The 17,648-nt window shown below is 42.6% G+C and overlaps 1 protein-coding gene across 1 annotated transcript in view; it reads right to left on the reverse strand.

Annotated features, from left to right (window-relative positions):
* Nucleotides 1–10,085: 10,085 nt before the first annotated feature.
* The window catches only part of RH39, a 115,897-nt gene continuing 108,334 nt past the window's right edge, over nt 10,086–17,648 (reverse strand). Inside the window, exons 7-9 of the mRNA XM_086772061.1 lie at nt 11,324–11,453; nt 10,946–10,994; nt 10,086–10,806 (exon numbers count right to left, since the gene is read on the reverse strand). Of these exons, the coding sequence (XP_086628187.1) occupies nt 10,379–10,806; nt 10,946–10,994; nt 11,324–11,453 (607 nt within the window). The 3' untranslated portion in view covers nt 10,086–10,378. The remainder of the gene's footprint in view (nt 10,807–10,945; nt 10,995–11,323; nt 11,454–17,648) is intronic.

Consider the following 17,648-nt stretch of genomic DNA (forward strand, 5'->3'; position numbering starts at 1 on the left):
GGATGGTTGCGACTTGATTGTCCTGGTATTTTAGAGGTAGGATGGGATTTACATCATTACTCTCTCAAAGTTAGTAGCCTAGCTTATTCACCAGTACCTCGGAAAGACTTGGTGAAGTACCTCTTCCTTAATGGGTTCGTCATTATATCAGACTCATCTAAGGTGTCGTGAATTAGTTGTTCTTCCATACCCACTTTTAATCCTCCGTTCATCTCATCCTTTAAGTCCTTCCTTAGGCTTAGGCATTCTTCCTTAGAGGAAGGAGCTAACATATACCTAGACTTAAGAGGAAAGAAAGGCGGTGAGTTCCATTCCCCCTAGGTGTTTATCCATTATTACTTAACTTTCAGGGCCGGTAATGGTATATGGGATATGTATAACGCCCTTTGGAGTGTGGCAAAAGAGCTTATGGATTCCTTGATAAGAGATGATACTATAAAAGGATGTGTGGTGGGGGACAATGATCTAACAAACTTCCTTGATGAGCTGGTACCACTCGTGAAAATTAAAGGTAAAAGATAAATTGAAAATAAAATATTATCTATCATGTTTAAGAATTCAAACTCTGCTAACTAATATTGTGGTAATATCATGTAGGTTCAGAAGGAATTTTGCTTTAGAAGGAAAGGCAAGGCTCCCAATTTTGGGGAAGGATTTGATAGCTTTTTTCTCCTGACGAAAAGGTCTATATATTCTTTTTTACATGGTAGTTAATTTTCGGGACAAGGTTTACCAGATAAAAAATGTTTTGTCTTCAAGATGTCAACTAGAGAACTAGCATCTGGTGTGGACCTTGTAAATCTAATGCGACGAGGGGAGAATGGAGATTTTTGTAATTGTTGGGTGCAGTTTGATCACACTCATCGAGTCATATACTAGAGTACAATGGCATGTCACGTTTATGATCTGAGATACTTGCATACACCCTTAGACTCCATGTTGTAACCCAAGAAGATGCATTTTTGAACTTTCACACCTGATTTGGTTCTTTGAGCATTGGGATTATGTACATAATATTCACACCCAAATACTTTCAAGTATGCAGCAGAAGTTTTCTTACTTAAGGAAGCCTATAATAGAGTCATCCCTTTGGCGGCCTTTGTTGTTGTACACCTGTTAAGAATGTACACAACCATGTTAATTACCTCAACCTAAATGGATTTAGGTAGATTTTTGCCACTAAGCATACCCCTTGCCACCAAAATAGCATGATACTTGTGCTCTCTGCAACACCATTTTGATGCGAAGTGTGAGCACATAGCGCTTTATGCCTCTTTCCTTGCAAAAGTTCAAGAACTCATCAGACACAATTCATTGGGGAAATGAATTATCATCCTCGATCTATTCTAAACTGCTCACTTTTATTTCTATCTCAGTTGCATCCATTGTCAATGTGAAAAATAGGAAGAACCTCTAAGTGCAATATTACTCATCTTTCCACAGAGATCATCTTGTAAGAGTTGAAGAGGAGCCTTAGCCTAAAAACTAGCTACTTGTTGCAAGGGTTTTAGGTGTTGCTTACCCATCATCATGCAAGTTTCACATGTATTACTATTGTTAGAAATTGGTAACAAATTCTCAACTAGCTTACCTAACTGCATCTCTGAAAGGGTTTACATAGTCAGATGCCCATATCTCTCATGCCAAATTTTGGTACTACCCAAATTGTTGTAGACAACAAATGAAATCTCATAAAAGTTGCATTGTAAAGGATTAGCCAATATATATAATTTTACGAACAATTCATGTTTTTCATGGAGACCTAGCATTGTAGGAACCCTATGATGTCTTTGAGTTTCCTATTTACCCTATAGTGCTAAATTTTAGGGCTTAGGTCAGAGTTCTCCTCTTGTCCCAGGAATTCCTTGAGGATGATGAGCCTTTCTTGCTGAGGATACCCAAGAACCTATCACACAGGATATGCAAGGCCATGTATAATATATTTCTCATAGCCTACAATTTATCATCTCCATCAAGAATAAGTGCACCATACTTGTCAAAGTGAACTCCCAAGTCATGGTCCGGGATAGCCAAGACAAAAAAAAAGGAGATTTGTCTTCATGTCTGGAACCCCCATAGAAGACTTGAAAGATTTTTTGTATAACCTTCTTTAGCGACAAAGCGAGATCCAGGCAGAGCACACTCATGCCAATTTTTAGAGCCATTTGGTCATGTAGATCTTTGATTATGGTGAGAAATATCTACACCACTTCTCACCTCCATTCAACTTCTCTTGTTGAAGCTGATTTTTGAGATTCTTAATCCTTCAGAGATTCGTAGTCTCGTATTGGTTCTACAACAAATCCCATGCTTTTGAAGCTATGGAGACATGCTGATCCATGGTCAACACACTACCTTCCACACTATGGTGATAATGCTGATGAAGAGAGAATCTACATTTCTTCATCTCCAAGCTTGGACAAGTTCGGCTACAAGATTGGCATCATCTACATCACTTGTTGGTGGGAGGTGGACAATAACATTAATAACAGCATCCCAAAGCTCATAGGAGGGTAGAAAAGAATTATCTTAAACTTCTAAAGAGGATAACTAGTCCCATTAAGCTTTTCATCAACACCAAATGGTGGTGGGGGTAAGGTCTTGTGGGGAAGATGTTGTTTCTCGCAAGGGACTATCAACACAAATGTTATGTGCTGAGCCAGAACTCTGATACCATGTAAGAGGATACACCGTGCTATGTATACAAGAGAAGAGTAGGACCTTTCTCACGGCACAAAACTTTAAAAGTTAAATTGCACAACACTAGAGATAGAGAAGAATATTATTAATCGATGTGATACGATAATTGTAAAGGCCCACACCCATGTGCTCGTATAAAGGGAGCTTTGATGGATGATCTCAAAATGCTAAGATGGAAGCCATATGCTGGTATAAGCTAGGGAGTAAACTCACAATTATGACTAATGAATCATCAAAAGAAGAGGAAGCTAGCCATGTATCTATATGGGCATGTATATGTGGAGAAACAATGAAATGACTATAGTGTAGGTCCGCTTTCATAATCGGTGCCATCGCCCACGATGTAGCCTTGGCCCATAAAGATGAAATAGAAACTGTTAGTCTACCTAATCCATGCTTAGACCATTATGAGAATCTATCAATCTCATATAACATGTAGCCTATTTTAAAGTGTGCCAAATCTAATCCAAGCCGTCTCTAAACCATCTAGGCCACCTTCCCATGAATATGAGGGTGTCTGTGCTCAAGCTACTTAACCATGGCTACTCCTCATAATGAAGGTCGTATACATATGAGCTAGTCGTCGGCGTATTCTGATAGTGTACGAACAAAATATGAGGGTGAAGCATTGATATCTAACATTTTGACAGTGTACAAAATCCAAGCAGTTGTTGTTTGTGCTTTTATTGATTAAAGAAGTTCCTTTTTAGTCGTGCCATCATTTGTAGTGTAGGCTCAGCCCATAAACTAGCCCATTGATTTTTTGAATGTTCTATACATTTGTTTCTTCCCTTAATCTTCACACATGGCTCCTTAAGCAATGCAAATCATTTGTGCATTTTATTTTGGGTAGCAAAAAGTTTATCATGTACTTTAGCTAAAATAAGGCTTACAAAATGCCTTTCTTCTCTCACACCATATTGAGAGAGAGTTGGTCCCTTTATAGCTTCTAGGCTAGGGTTTGCTACACACAAACCTTATCTCAAACATGAGATGGTTTGCTACACACACACACACACACACCTTATCTCTAACATGAGTATATAATTTCAACACCCCCCCTCAATGCTAATTATGGGACATGGAAAGACATTGGACATACTCATACACCAAAAACAAGGCGGCAGAAAGCCTTTATAACATAGACTTGTATAAGAATTGGCTTGTGAGTTACAATGTGTGCATATTACAACATTTCTTTATCATAGGAGTCCATCATTAGGAGTAGAGATATTGGATACAATGTTTCCCACCTCTTGTTTAGAAGCATGTTGTGGACACAGCTTAAGTAGTGTGCCCTTTCTCTCCATACTTACTACATTTGAGCTTAAGGGTATACCTTTTCAAAGATTGATCAATCATATGCCCTTTTTTGTTACAATAAGAGCATTTAAGGTTATGCTTCATGACAAGAACCTCATTTGATGTAGTAGGAGAAGTCAATGTAGATCCTCCATTCTTCACCCGTAGTCGTTGATCTTCTTCAAGGAGAGCCCGCCTCGATTCCTTCGAAGTTAGGGTTGGGAATGTGCTTTAGCATGGTGACGAGGTTGGAAAACTCATCGTGCATCACCCTGACAAGAACTGTCACGGTGTTCTCTTCGATTCTTGCATTAATGCTTTGCAAGTTGTCCATTATGCTCTAGATGTTGCTTATGAAGCCTCTAAGGGACTCTCCACTCTTCATTTCAAGGTCAAAAAATTCACCTTGAGAGAGATACGGGAATGCTTGCCCTTTTCTCCATACAACTTTGCCATCTCATTCCACATTGCTTTCACAGTCTTCATGTTGCCACTAACGGATAAGATTTTTGTCCATATTTAGAGCTATAATGGACTGAGCTCGTTCATCATCTTCCACAACTTCAGAATCATCAAAATCCACCACCTTTGTACCTTTCACCAAAGGCCACAAACCCTTGCCCATGAGAGTATACTGCACTTCGACTTGCCAAGTGTGAAATCCTTCTCCATCGAACTTGTCAATGATATATGTATCTTTCGACATGATGATGATGGGGAGGTATGAGAGGTCTTACTACTTGCCTTGTAGAATGGCAAGAGTAGTGTTAGCTCCTTTACAAACCGGATGTCCAAACAAGCTTAATGATTGATTGCAAAACAATGCTTTTATTGCAAAACACAATATAGAGTTGCATGTGAACCACACAAGCTGCAAAACGAAGGCGCCACCTCAGCATTACCGAACACCAACAAGCAAAGTCGCCTCAGCTCTTCCGGACACCAACGAGTTGCTGAAACTTAATACCAATTGCGATGCCAAGGAGTCGCCTAGCCACGCAGCAAGGCTTGCATACGGAGCAGTGAGAAAAAAAACAGGAAGCCACTAAGAACACTTGAGCGAAACAAACTTGCTAAATCTGGCTGTGATACCATGTTATAAAACATGGATGAGCTCAACGAAACCAAGATAAGGATAAAGTTTACGAGTAGAGAGAGAAAGCCATGTAGCAAAAAGTTTATCATGTACTTTAGCTAAAATCAAAGGCTTGCAAAATGCCTTTCTTCTCTCACACCATATTGAGAGAGAGAGTTGGCCCCTTTATAGCTTCTAGGGTAGGGTTTGCTACACACAAACCTTATCTCAAACATGAGATGGTTCGCTACACACACACTCACAACTTATCTCTAACATGAGTATACAATTTCAACAGTCACTTGTATATTGGTCAATTTTGACACTAAGTAGCAGACATTCATTACCTTTCAAAAAAATACTTGTGAGATCTTCTCTTCTCTATTCTTGCTTGTATGCTTGCATGCTAGATGGTTGCTTGTTGCTTGAATAGGTTTTCTTGTAGGTTGGCTCCCTCTCATTAGCTTCAAAAACAAACAAACAAAAAATCTCTTATGCTCAAAAACAAACAAACAAAAAATCATTCTTTAACAAAAACCACATATTTTTGTTGCTTGAGCATAAGAGATTTTACTGTAATTATGGTTGTTGGAGTCAGCTTGGCCATGGTTAGCTTGGGATAAACTCAGCTCAGGATCAACACCAAAAGTTTAAAACATTATGCTTTTCGACATGGTTTGACCACTTCCTAAGGGAGAAAACCTTGAGGCTCCTAGTGCTACTCCCACTCCTTCATTGGAGCTTCACCAAAAAGATAGAGCGGTTTAATACACTTTTCATGAAGTTTATGGCACTGTTACATTGTTTCCAAGGATTTCCCTGTTTCTCCGTTCGCGTGTGAGTTTAATTGGCTCATCTCATCCTAAATCTCCTTGCTTCAAGTGGATCCGAAGTCTGGTCATTTTCTGGGACTGATAAAGGCTATGTGGGTTGTGGTTTGATGCGCTACAATCAACTGTATTGTCGTTTTCAAAAATTAGTCTAGATTGGATTTGCATCAAAGGGTTTCACTCTAGTGAAATGGCCTCTAGTGCTTTTTGAAGGTCTAAAAATGAATCCACACACATCGAGACATGTCTCTTTTGATATACCATTAGGGACAAGTGTTCCATAAAACAACCAACAACAAGCATAGATAGTGCAAGAAAGAGTTCCACTTTCCACAAGATCCCATTACAGAAGCTTCTTCACCACTGAACCAAGTTCTAGTTCCTCTCTATTTGGATGAGGAACAAAGACAATGGGGAAGGGTAAAGAGCCAATGACAGGGACTACATCAAACCATAGGGATCCACAAGAGTATTTACATAATGTGTCCACAACCACAAGTGGCCTTTTCTTGATTGGGGAGTGCTCCCCGTGGAGGGCAGAGGTGGGGAGCTGGGATCAATTACAAGTCCAAAAAGTTACCTCGAAAAGTCAACGAGCTTCTGACCAAAAAATCTCAAAATCTACAACGAAGCATTCACATATCTTGATTGTAAACCTAACAAATCCTCCCATTCTCGAAAGCGCTGAGTGTACAAGCCATTTTAAGCTCACGTATGACCACACTAACCTTGCACCCACTACTCGCGCGCAATCATTCTTCTCATGTAGCCCCGCCAATTCATTGAGTCTTGTTTTTTGCTACTTCCAACTCTCTTCCCCGTGATTGAAATTAACACAAAATGACTATGCACATAGTAAAACTAAGTACTTAATCCCTACCCAACAATTCACTCTCCCTCAACCTTCGCATGCTCCACAAAGTCCCAAGAACACTCATTCATGCCCAAGAAACCCCTTCAAAATTCACTTCTTAGGACTGCCTATCCGTTGGTAGAATGTCATGTCATTTTTAACCTACCCGAAGTAGCCCCTTACCTCGACAAGGTCAGCCTCATGGCCTTCATAAGCCAATCATCTTATAGGGCTCATATCTCCCTCTCACCCTACACTTTAATGAGTCCTTCCACAATACGAACATTTCAAAGGGGGTTGAGATGTTGGATAGGCCGCATCGCCGGATCCCTCTCACAGAGAATCTCATGAGAGAAAAGCCCTACACCTCCCAACAATCTCATCAAAATTCCATAGTGGGAAAGGGGCTGGGATTCGGTACCAGTCACCAAGGAAGGTCTCAATTCCAATGACACTAAATTTTAAGACATCAATAATTATCGGATTGGAACTATAGTCCCCGGTACTATAGTTGGTCACCAAGGAAGGTCTCAGTTCTAATGGCGCTAAATTTGAAGACATAATAGTCCCTGGACTGGTGTCCTCGGCCTATGTACTCACTTTCTTCACTCACCAAAAGGCTAGGGACTATCATAATAGGGTGTAACTTACCATCCAAGCCAAGCTACTTTCATGCCAATCGACAAATTGGGCCAATGCATATTATTACAAGTGAACTCCAAGGCTCGTGTAAGAATCTAGCAACCAAGGTACACTGCCTCAACAAAGAGATTCCACCCCATGTGCCTCACCCAGCACTATCTCGACTTACGAAACGACGTCTCTAAGAGAAGCCCAAGCCTCAACTCCCCCCAAAGAAGCAAAAGCTCAGACGTCCCTCAAGTCTCCTCATCGAACCACACGTGGAGGAACCTTCAACTATTCACACATCTCTTACACAAGAGTAACCACAACTTCCTCTAGAAACCACAATACCTATTCTCTGATGCACCCAATAGGAAGATCCTATTGTCTCCGCAAGTGATATGTTTGAGCCACATGACTTCTTCGCACATGGCCCACATCACGGAGAGGTGCTTGAAGCCCAAGCCGAAGATGCCTACCAAGAATGTCACCAAGTGGCCCATGAGCATGCTCCTCCCCCCCTCCATAATTCCGTCACCCACTCCGACACGTTCATAACCCCTACAACATCCGCTTTGGTCCACCTTCCACCAACTAGACCATCCCATACCCACCTCCAAGAAACTCTCAAGGATGCCATAGATTGGTATCTCACGGACCATCTTATCTCACAGGACCTAGCCCATAATGACCTTCTAGCTCTCCCAAGCACATTTGGCCTCTCATGGACTATCCCATACGCCTCCACAAAACTCTCAAAGATGCTATACATTAGTCTCTCACGGACCATTTTATCCCTTAGGACCTGACCCATAATGACCTTCTAGCTCCCCCAAGCATTTCAAAAATTGATACTCATAAGTGGATTGAGCTTATTGACTATATAGCCAAGACATACAAGAGGCACATCCTCCGGAAACAATATGAGCTCAAGTGCCGGGATGAGTCTATCAAAGAAGAGCGCCAGAAGCTTAACCACTCCCAACAACTACTTCAAGTTGCCAATAAGAAGAATACCAACTTAGATGCCGACCTCAAAAAAAGCAAAAAGAGAAAACCCCAGTCTTCAAAACGAGCTTCTTGTTGTGGAGGCCACCTAGGAGAGCTAGGCAACACTCGCAAGAACATGGATGCCCTCCAGATGCACATGCACAATGACACTTTGGATGTGTCCATGTCTATGCATATCCTCAGTGACGTGGGGTCCATGCTATTGTCAATACATATGGAGTAGTCCATGCCCATGCCTATTATTACAACGGCGGAAGTACAACAATATGCACGACTTGCATTAGTAAGAGAAATCTAAAAGAGGATCCAGTGCCATTGCTACCACAATCACAAAGGTTGTGACTACTCTACCACATGTCACTGCTTCATAAGACCTCTATGGCCCAGACACAAAGCACAACGGGCCTTTTCACTTTACAAGAAGTAAGATATCTTTCAATAGAGCATGTAATTGGGGATTACCATGTGGGTGGGTATTATCATGTACAACTCCATGATTGAATTACGCAAACACTAGGGATACATGCCTCATCCAACAGTAGTACCATCCTTTTCATAATTAAGCGCTCGGTTGTGATAAAGTTCACCTTCTATGCTCCATTTAAGGTGTATAGTAGATATGAGCTAACGGGTGGTAGGTCAAGATCTCTGTGGATGGTTCTAGATCTCACAAGAAATTCGACACTCTACTGACTCCGCAGGTGCGTGGCCAAAGTCTCATGTCTGGTATGTCGATGGCTTGTGTGACCACTCTCTACATGCCAGGCCTTAGTGACCTGAATGCATTGCCTCTCCAAGCGGACTAGAGTTAGTTATCCTCTCATCAAACGGGCCTATGTGCCTAGTCTCAGGGTAAAATCAAATCTACAAAGATCGCTCCAAGCCAAACTTGAGACAAGACGACTTGCACTTGGGACCCTTTGTATACAAAAGTCATGCTACTCTCTGTCGAGATTAACTTTGAGATCTCTCATCACAATAGGTTGCAATGCATCCTATGAAGGTCACTCCAAGCCAAACTCAAGACTAGACAGCTTGCACTTGGGACCCTTTGTATACAAAAGCCATGCTACTCTCTGTCAAGATTAACTTTGAGATCTCTCATCACAATACGTTGTCATGCATCCAAGTGTCTTTGTAATGCCGTCAATAGTGTCGAAAATCAGGAGTGTGTCATCCCCATACACTAGAATGGATACAACTGGCTGGGCCAACTATGAGTGTATCCCCCCAAATCTGTCCAGTGATCTCTATGTTCAGCTCAAACAATGTAGGAGACTGGGGGTAGTAGTCCTGTTTGACCCCACTAGTGCTACTAATGTCCCTCGAGAGCCCTCCTAGTCCTCGCCTTGTATGAGGCCATCACTCCCCATATCATCATGTCTGACGAAAATTGAAGCTCTTGTAGTTCAAATTGGGACTCTAAAATGTACACAATAACCCCAAAGCAAATAGGGAAAACCCTAAAATGCACACAAAACCATGCCCTCCCACTTTCGCAAAAAATTAAAGAGGAATCATAAATCCCAAAAGTGTTCCTAAAATACACTGAACTTATGAAACCCTAAAATGCAGAGAAACATCCAAAAAATGCAAAAACCCTTAATGCGCAAAGAATAATCCTGAAATTTGTGTGTGTGTGTGTGTGTGTGTGAGAGAGAGAGAGAGAGAGAGAGAGAGAGAGAGCAAGTTTAATTAATTCTTTGCTTCAATCAATTCTTCTGAGGTGAATGGGGAAGGCTATCCTTAAAGAGAGCATGTACACACCCACATATGATAGCTAGTTAGGCAATTGAAATATTAATATAAACCAGCTGGCCCCAACTTGGCCGAAAAAATCATAAAGACAGGCCAAAAGCTTTGTTGAAACTGATATATACAAACTCACCGAAGAAGGAATCCGATTGACTGCATGGAGGTGCCACAACTTTCAGTTCAACAACGTGAGTGCTTGCCAGTGAGGCAGCATACTTACTGACACAACTACCTCTTACCAGATAGTTTCATGATCTTCTGACCTGCTCTTTTGGTCGTCTTTTGGGCCCCTGGCTTGACAGAGGCTCGTGTTTTGGTAACTCGTACCACTGGTGCTCTCTTCGAATTGGAGATCACTACTTTGGACCCCTTAGCTGAAGGTCTGGTTGCTTGGGAAACTGTTTTAGCAGCAGGAGACCTCTTCAAATTCAAGATACCCGGTTTTTGCCGCTGGGTTGGATATTTGCTTGCTGGAGAAGCTGGCCTCCCAGTCTTTCCTCTCTCGTTCAGCTTTGTTTTGATAGCTTGTCTCTTCACCTCAGCTGTTTCTTTCCTCACTGAGGAGAGACCTTCCAAAGTTTCCCCTTTGTGAATCGCTTCTTCTATCTGTTCAGCTAGAGCCAAACTACGCTTGGTAACGAGGCTCGTGATTTTACCTGCAGAGAGCCACAACTCAAATCCTGAACTCTCTTTTTCAGTCTGGCTGTATAACATCAAGTACAGAAGTGATGGGGACACTTAATAGGAGTACTGATGCGAGTAAGGAGAGGATAAGGAGAGCACTAAAAAGCTCACCTTTGGCACCCATCCTTGCTGTTCGACCAGTTCGATGGAGGTAATCAATCTGCAGAAGGGGAAGATACGCAAGTCAACTAACGTTTAGGAAAAAGAACTCAGAAGTCATCCACCTAGAACATTGGTGACACAGTTAATGAAAAATAATCCTCCCCCATTTTGGTGACACATTAAGCTAGCCAAAAAGAATTTCTCCACAAAAACAAACACTGGCACACGTGCACCCATCCCAACCAACCTAAAGCCCACAGAGGAGAGATGCAATGAGGAACATGCTAGTGAAAAAGGAGAGAGAGAGAGAGAGAGAGAGAGAGAGAGAGAGAAGGGGGGAAAGGGGGGGTGGGGGGGTGGTTAAGTGATTAGATAGAAAACACTCACAGAGTTTAGAGGAAAGTCGAACATGATCACATGATCTACAACCAGATCCAGTCCACGTGCGGCCAAGTCTGTACAAACCAAGGCCGGGCACTTGTGGTCTTCACTTCTGAACTTATTTAAAACTTCCACCCTACAAGTAAGGTTCAAAACATATTAAGTCAATTGTTACGAGTGAGCATGAAAAACAAGAAAGTTGGCCTAGAGGAGAGAAAACTCCTTGAAAAAACCAGCTGGTTTGGCAGTTGTAAACACAACATTATGATACCATTGGACCACTGATGGTAAAGAGAGAAATAACTATGCTATCAGTCTGAGAGACAGGTTTTGACCAGCTAATGTATTTCTTGAGCAATAACTTTACAGAGAAGCAAATGGCATTCTTTTCAGACAGACAAAAAAGAAAGAAAGGCTTCTGAAGTTTCCACATGCAGACAGAAAGTCAGCTTCTGACAAGGGACAATCATAGAATCCCAAGAATGGGACCCAAATTGTGATGGCACAAGGCAAGCCAATATCAGCACAAAGAAATCCTGCTCAAAACCCAGCAGCTTGCGGAAACGGTCCTAGGGCCTTTCCATAAATAAAATACTCACATTTTTCCAGCATATAACCTGCAAGCAACTTGAGCTTCATGAAATGATTTGATAATGATTGAGCAGGCAGTTGTGATAACAAAACACAACATAAGCCATTTTACTGACTACACTTTTAAAAAAAAGTACTACCCTACAGTTGTGATAACAAGACACAACATAAGCCATTTTACTAACTACACTTAAAAAGAAAGTGCTACCCATCTTTTACTGAATCACATCAAGGGCAGCAAAAGATGCAGATTCCGTCACCTGCATCAGTCCTCAGATGCATGTGCCAAGACATCATAAGGACATATACAGGGTAGGCTGGGGTAGAAAAGAGAAATGGAGTGACTGTGAGTGTAGGCTGGGATTTGCAGGATGGATGTGGGTGCACACCTATGAGGTGTTACAGCTGCCCAAAGGGACATGGCCTATGGGAATGATCATCTAACCAAGGAACCAAAGAGCAACAAAGACCAATGTTGGACACTCTATTGGTCGCAAAAGGGTTGTCATTGTTACAGGACTGAGTATTTCTCTCTTTTTCTTGAGCATTGTGATTATGTTTAATCATGTTTAGCATTCACTGATCATGTTTAATCCTGTATATGCATGTGTAAGTTTGTACACGTGTGTGGATGCAAATACATGTTTGGTGTGTGTGTGTGTGTTCATGTGTGCATGATCATATGTTTGTTCATGTGCATGTTTTTGGTCTTTCTCGTAACTTGTTGCAGAGGAACAGCAGCTGAGGCATCTTGTGGGTCAACCCAGTCAGCAGCTGATGTGGCACTGCCACGTGGCACAGGTGCAGGTGACGTGGCAGCTGACACACAGTAAAGCTGACATGGCACACGTGGACTGCAGCTGACGTGGCGCACGTGTGCAGGCGCTGACGTCGCAGGCACAGGCACAGGCACGTGTGGCTGGCTGCAGGCGCTGCCACGTAGGCAGGCATGCGCTCACAAGCAAGAGAAAGAGAGGCGAAGTGATGGGCAACCGGGCAGCGGGAAAACGCGCAAGGAAAAGCGCGATGGAGAAAAGCACCGGGCAGCCCAGTTTTCAAAAAAGAAGAAAACGCTAAGCGCCACACGTTTATTTATTTATTTATTTATTTATTTTAATAAAAAAATGAGAGAGAGGAAAAGCTATTCGAAGAGTTCTTTCTTTTTGGGAAAAGCACTTGTAATAGATTTTTCTCTAAGGGGGAAAAGCATAGCTTTTCACCCCTAAACGTGATAAAAAGGGGGCCAAGGCTCTTGTTTCAACACAACACAAACAAGATGAAATTTTAAAAAGATCTCCTCCACGTGAAGCAAGGAGGCATCTTCTCGGGAATTGTACAAGGGCTACGCCGACCTCGAGTGATGAATAAATACCTACGGGGGCGCCACGCTTTGGGGCCAATTGGTCTTTTGTGCAAGAGCACTCTAGCTCCACTTATTCTTTTTCTTCTTCCTCCAAGTTTATTATTCCAATTCATAAAGAGTTTTAAGTGCGATTAAGTGTGCTCACCGCCCGTCAAGTTTCTGAAGGCTGGTTTCAAAGTTCCATTGCCGGGATTTCATTGTCATTTTTTTCAAGGGACGAGCCTGTGGTCGACACATTTAATTCTATGGCTGAAACTAGTGCAGAGATGAAGGATTTATCTTCGAAAGAGGACGACTACTTCGATGAAGATGAGGAAAGCAAGCAAGAATTACCTCCCGATATGCCAGAATTTAAAGATGATGATGCCACTTATGAAGCAAAGATGCAGAGTTTGATGGAGGGATTAATGGAACTCGCGAAGGATTCACGTTTTCCACAAAACTTCAAAGCTGATTCTAAACCACAGAAGCAGGGGTCTGAGAAGAAACCCAAGCCTCAACATTTGGCTCCCATCTACCCAAATTTTCAGCCATACCCCAATTCTTCTTCTTCTTTTATCCCACCTACCCATGGAAACCCTTTTAATACTTATCATCCTGGTTACTTTGGTGGAGGCTCTGTCTTTCATTCCATGACAGGTGTACCCAACATGGGGAGCTATGGTATGCAACCAGGTATGCATGGAGGTATGCCAGGAGGTATGTATGGAACTTATGGTGGTGGTGGCAGAAGTGCTTTTGGTATGCCTGGTATGGGAGGTGGTATGATGGGCATGGGATCTAATGCTGTGGGCAATTCTTTTCTCAAACCACATCCCTATGATAATCTTGTTCTGGGCGAGAAGCCAAAAGATTATAAAGAAGGTGGTGCTGCAGTAAAGTTTGATACTTTTAGTGGTGCAATGAAGGCTCTCACCTTCATTCAACAGTTTGATGCGGCATTTTCTCATGGTAACTTCACAGAGGCATCAAAGGTACGGAAGGTAGCTTCTTTTCTAAAGGGAAATACTCTTCAATGGTGGTCGACACTTCTTCATCAGGGTATAGCACCTAGCACTTGGGTGGAGTTCAAGCAAATCTTCTCTTCTTTATGGTTGACACCGACTTTTGAGGTGGATGTTATGACAGCTTGGCATCGATTAGATTCCAGAGATTGTAGCAATCTGGAAAAATATAACAAGAAATTTTGGGATACTCTGCTACCAGTCACATCCTTTAGGCCCATGTCACAGGTTGGGCAAGTAGAGACATATTGCTGTGGGTTACCCAAGGAGCTTCGTGACTATTGCATTAAAACAAAGGTCATCAATATGACTCAGATGATAGAAAATGCTCAGACTGGATATGCCATGCTTACTGGTCAAATGTCAGGATTTAAGGATCAACGTCTCTTCTCAAAGAAGGCATTTAAAAAGGCAAAGGAGTCAAAGGACAACAAAGACACTGAACCACGAGAGAAGGGGCAATCCAAGAAGAGAAAATTTCAGCCCTTACCTCAAAGGACGAATGAAGAAAAGAAAGAACTTATAGTTGCCAACAAATGTTTCTCTTGTGGAAAAGAGGGACATCAGTACTATAGGTGTCCGAAGAGCACACTTAAAAACGCAGATGACTCAGAGGAAGAGCCTAAAGCAAAAAAACAAAAACTGTCTGCTAGACTAGTACCTGACTTGATAGGGTTGAAGCAAGGGGATGCATCTTCAGAGTTGTGCAGAGCATGGGGAAGACTTTGAGATCAGGAGGTTTTGATCTTTTTCGATCCTGGGGCTCGTGCAAACTTCATCACCTGAAACCGGCCTCTGGTAGAAACCAAAGTGCGGTAGACTAGCAGTCACCTATCCAATGTAGTCCAGACAATTAAACAAATAAACCAGAGCTAGTGTGCTCCAAAACAAAAAGGAGAACGACACCTGTTGGCCCCAAAGCTTGGTGCCCCTTTCGGTATTTCTTTATTCAATTTCAATGGAAAAGCTTAACTGAGTACAACAAAGCCAGTCAAGGAAAAGAAACCTGCATGTCCAATCTGGTAACCCTCAAGACCTCTTAGCATAGAGGATACACACACAGATCTGTCTCCCACAAAAGCAACACATTGCTGTCTCCTCTAATCAACCAAGACAATGCAAGAGGGAAGCCTTGAGCACGCATCTGGCTGTTCCATGATCTTAGCCTCGAACTCAGCCAAAGAACAATTCCACAATCTAACTCTGTTTCGATCCTTCAAACTGCCACACCCCTCCTCTCACAAAGGGCCAAAAGAAACAATTATGAAGCAGTCGTAAGCCAGTGGAAAGAGAGAGAAAGATATTCAGCAGGTACACTGTTGTCCCTCAGTCCAATCCTCCTCAAAAACACCAGCCCTGAGAGTATAGAGTATGCTGTCCTGAATTGCAGCCACCCGCCTTTGCCCTCCAGAGCTCACATGAGAGAGAGAGAGAGAGAGAGAGAGAGAGAGAGAGAGATTCAGGCTGCACCTGCTGGCCTCTCTCGTCTTTGTACCCGCTGTCCTGCAGCTGCTTGTACCAGTTGCCCTACACTAGCTGTCCTCCACAGACCTGCACCAGCCGACTTGCGCCAGCTGTCCTGTACAGACCTGCACCAGCTGCCCTGTAGCCGGCCTGTACCAATTGCCCTACAGCCACCTGCGCCAGATGACCTGCAGCAGCCGCCTGTATGAATCGCCGCCTGTACCAGCTGACCTGCACCAGCTGTCCTGTACCAGCCAACTTGTACCAATCCCTTCAGGCGACCTCGCGCTTCCTCTCCACGCAGCCAGCCGCCTTCCCCTTTCCCAAAAGCAAGAGAGAGATGGGGAAAGAGGCGTGTACCTCCAAAAATGGAGTAGCCTCTCCCCAAACTTATCCATAAGAAATTCTAAGGCCCTAAGGCCCTTTTAAGTTCATTAAAACTTATCCCTAGGGGCCACCCAAGGTTAAAACATTATAAATATTAAATCCCTTGGTCCCCCTTCACAGTTGGGACCATTTGTCCAAGCACCCAAGTATGAATCGTGAAATATTTATCTTGCTCACCGACCACCATGCCCACAATTGTGCTCCACCAATTTCACAAGGTCATGACATCACCCCTGAGCTTGCAGCAAAGTTGGGCATCAAACCAGAGGAGATGGGTGTGTTGCATGAGGCTACTTTGGCTTGTCCTGGACATTCGGTTGAGGTTATACGGATCATTGGGAAACTGCGTCTCAGTGTGCAGACTTACATGGACAGAGAGGATGATTTCTACATTATGCCATTGGAGGGTTGTGATGTTTTGTTGGGTATGCCTTGGTGCCATAAAGTTAAAGCAGTAGTAGATACTTTCAACAGGAAAATCACTCACTCACAAGAATAAGGAACACACTCTTGATGTAAAGCTTAAAGGAGAATCTATTCATGTTGTATCGGCCTCGGCCATTTCTCGTTTAATAAAGAAACATTTTTCTGTTTACTTAGTGTTTGTTAAAGAGAATCAGGATACCACAAATTCTAACCTGTCTGAGTTGGACAAGGAAAGATTGGACTTTCTCAAAAGTTTTCAAGATTGTTTTTCAGAGCCTTTGCCAAGGGAGTTGCCGCCTGCTAGGCCTGAGAATCATGGGATTGATTTGATTCCTGGAAGTTCACCACTGAATAAGCCACCCTATAGGGTGAGTGCGGCCCAACAAGAACAGATTATAAGCTAAGTGCGTGATCTGTTGGACAAAGGATTGATTCAGCCGAGCTATTCGCCCTATTGTTCACCAGTGCTTTTGGTACAAAAGAAAGATGGTTCTTGGCGGATGTGCATTGATTACAGAACACTGAATAAGATTACCATCAAGAACAGATTCCCTATACCTCGAATCGATGATATTTTGGATCAGTTACAGGGAGCAGCCTAATTCAGTCGCATTGATCTGAAGAGTGGATATCATCAAATTCGCATCACGCCAGAAGATGTGCACAAGACAGCTTTCAGGACAACTTTTGGACTTTATGAGTTTTTGGTCATGCCTTTTGGTCTTACGAATGCTCCAGCAACTTTCAACAAGATGATGGATCGAATTTTCCGACCACACCGTGCTTTTGTGGGCACCTTCTTTGATGATATGATTGTGTTTTCTCATTCAGAGAAGGAGCATCGGGAGCATTTGACCAAAGTGTTTGAGGAACTTAAAAAGCATAGATTGGTTGTCAACGGAAAGAAGAGTAAATTTTTCATGCAGGAGATTCACTTTCTTGGGCACATAGTGTCTAAGGATGGCATCAGGATGGATCCATCAAAAATTGAAGCGATAAAGAATTGGCCGGATTTGCAGACTATTCATGATGTGAGACGTTTCTTAGGACTTTGTTCATATTACAAGAGGTTTATCCGATTCTTTGCGGAAATTGC

The sequence above is a fragment of the Cibotium barometz genome, chromosome 32 (genome assembly GCF_041138505.1).
Source record: "Cibotium barometz isolate CiBa-2024 chromosome 32, ASM4113850v1, whole genome shotgun sequence".
Lineage (NCBI taxonomy): Eukaryota > Viridiplantae > Streptophyta > Polypodiopsida > Cyatheales > Cibotiaceae > Cibotium > Cibotium barometz.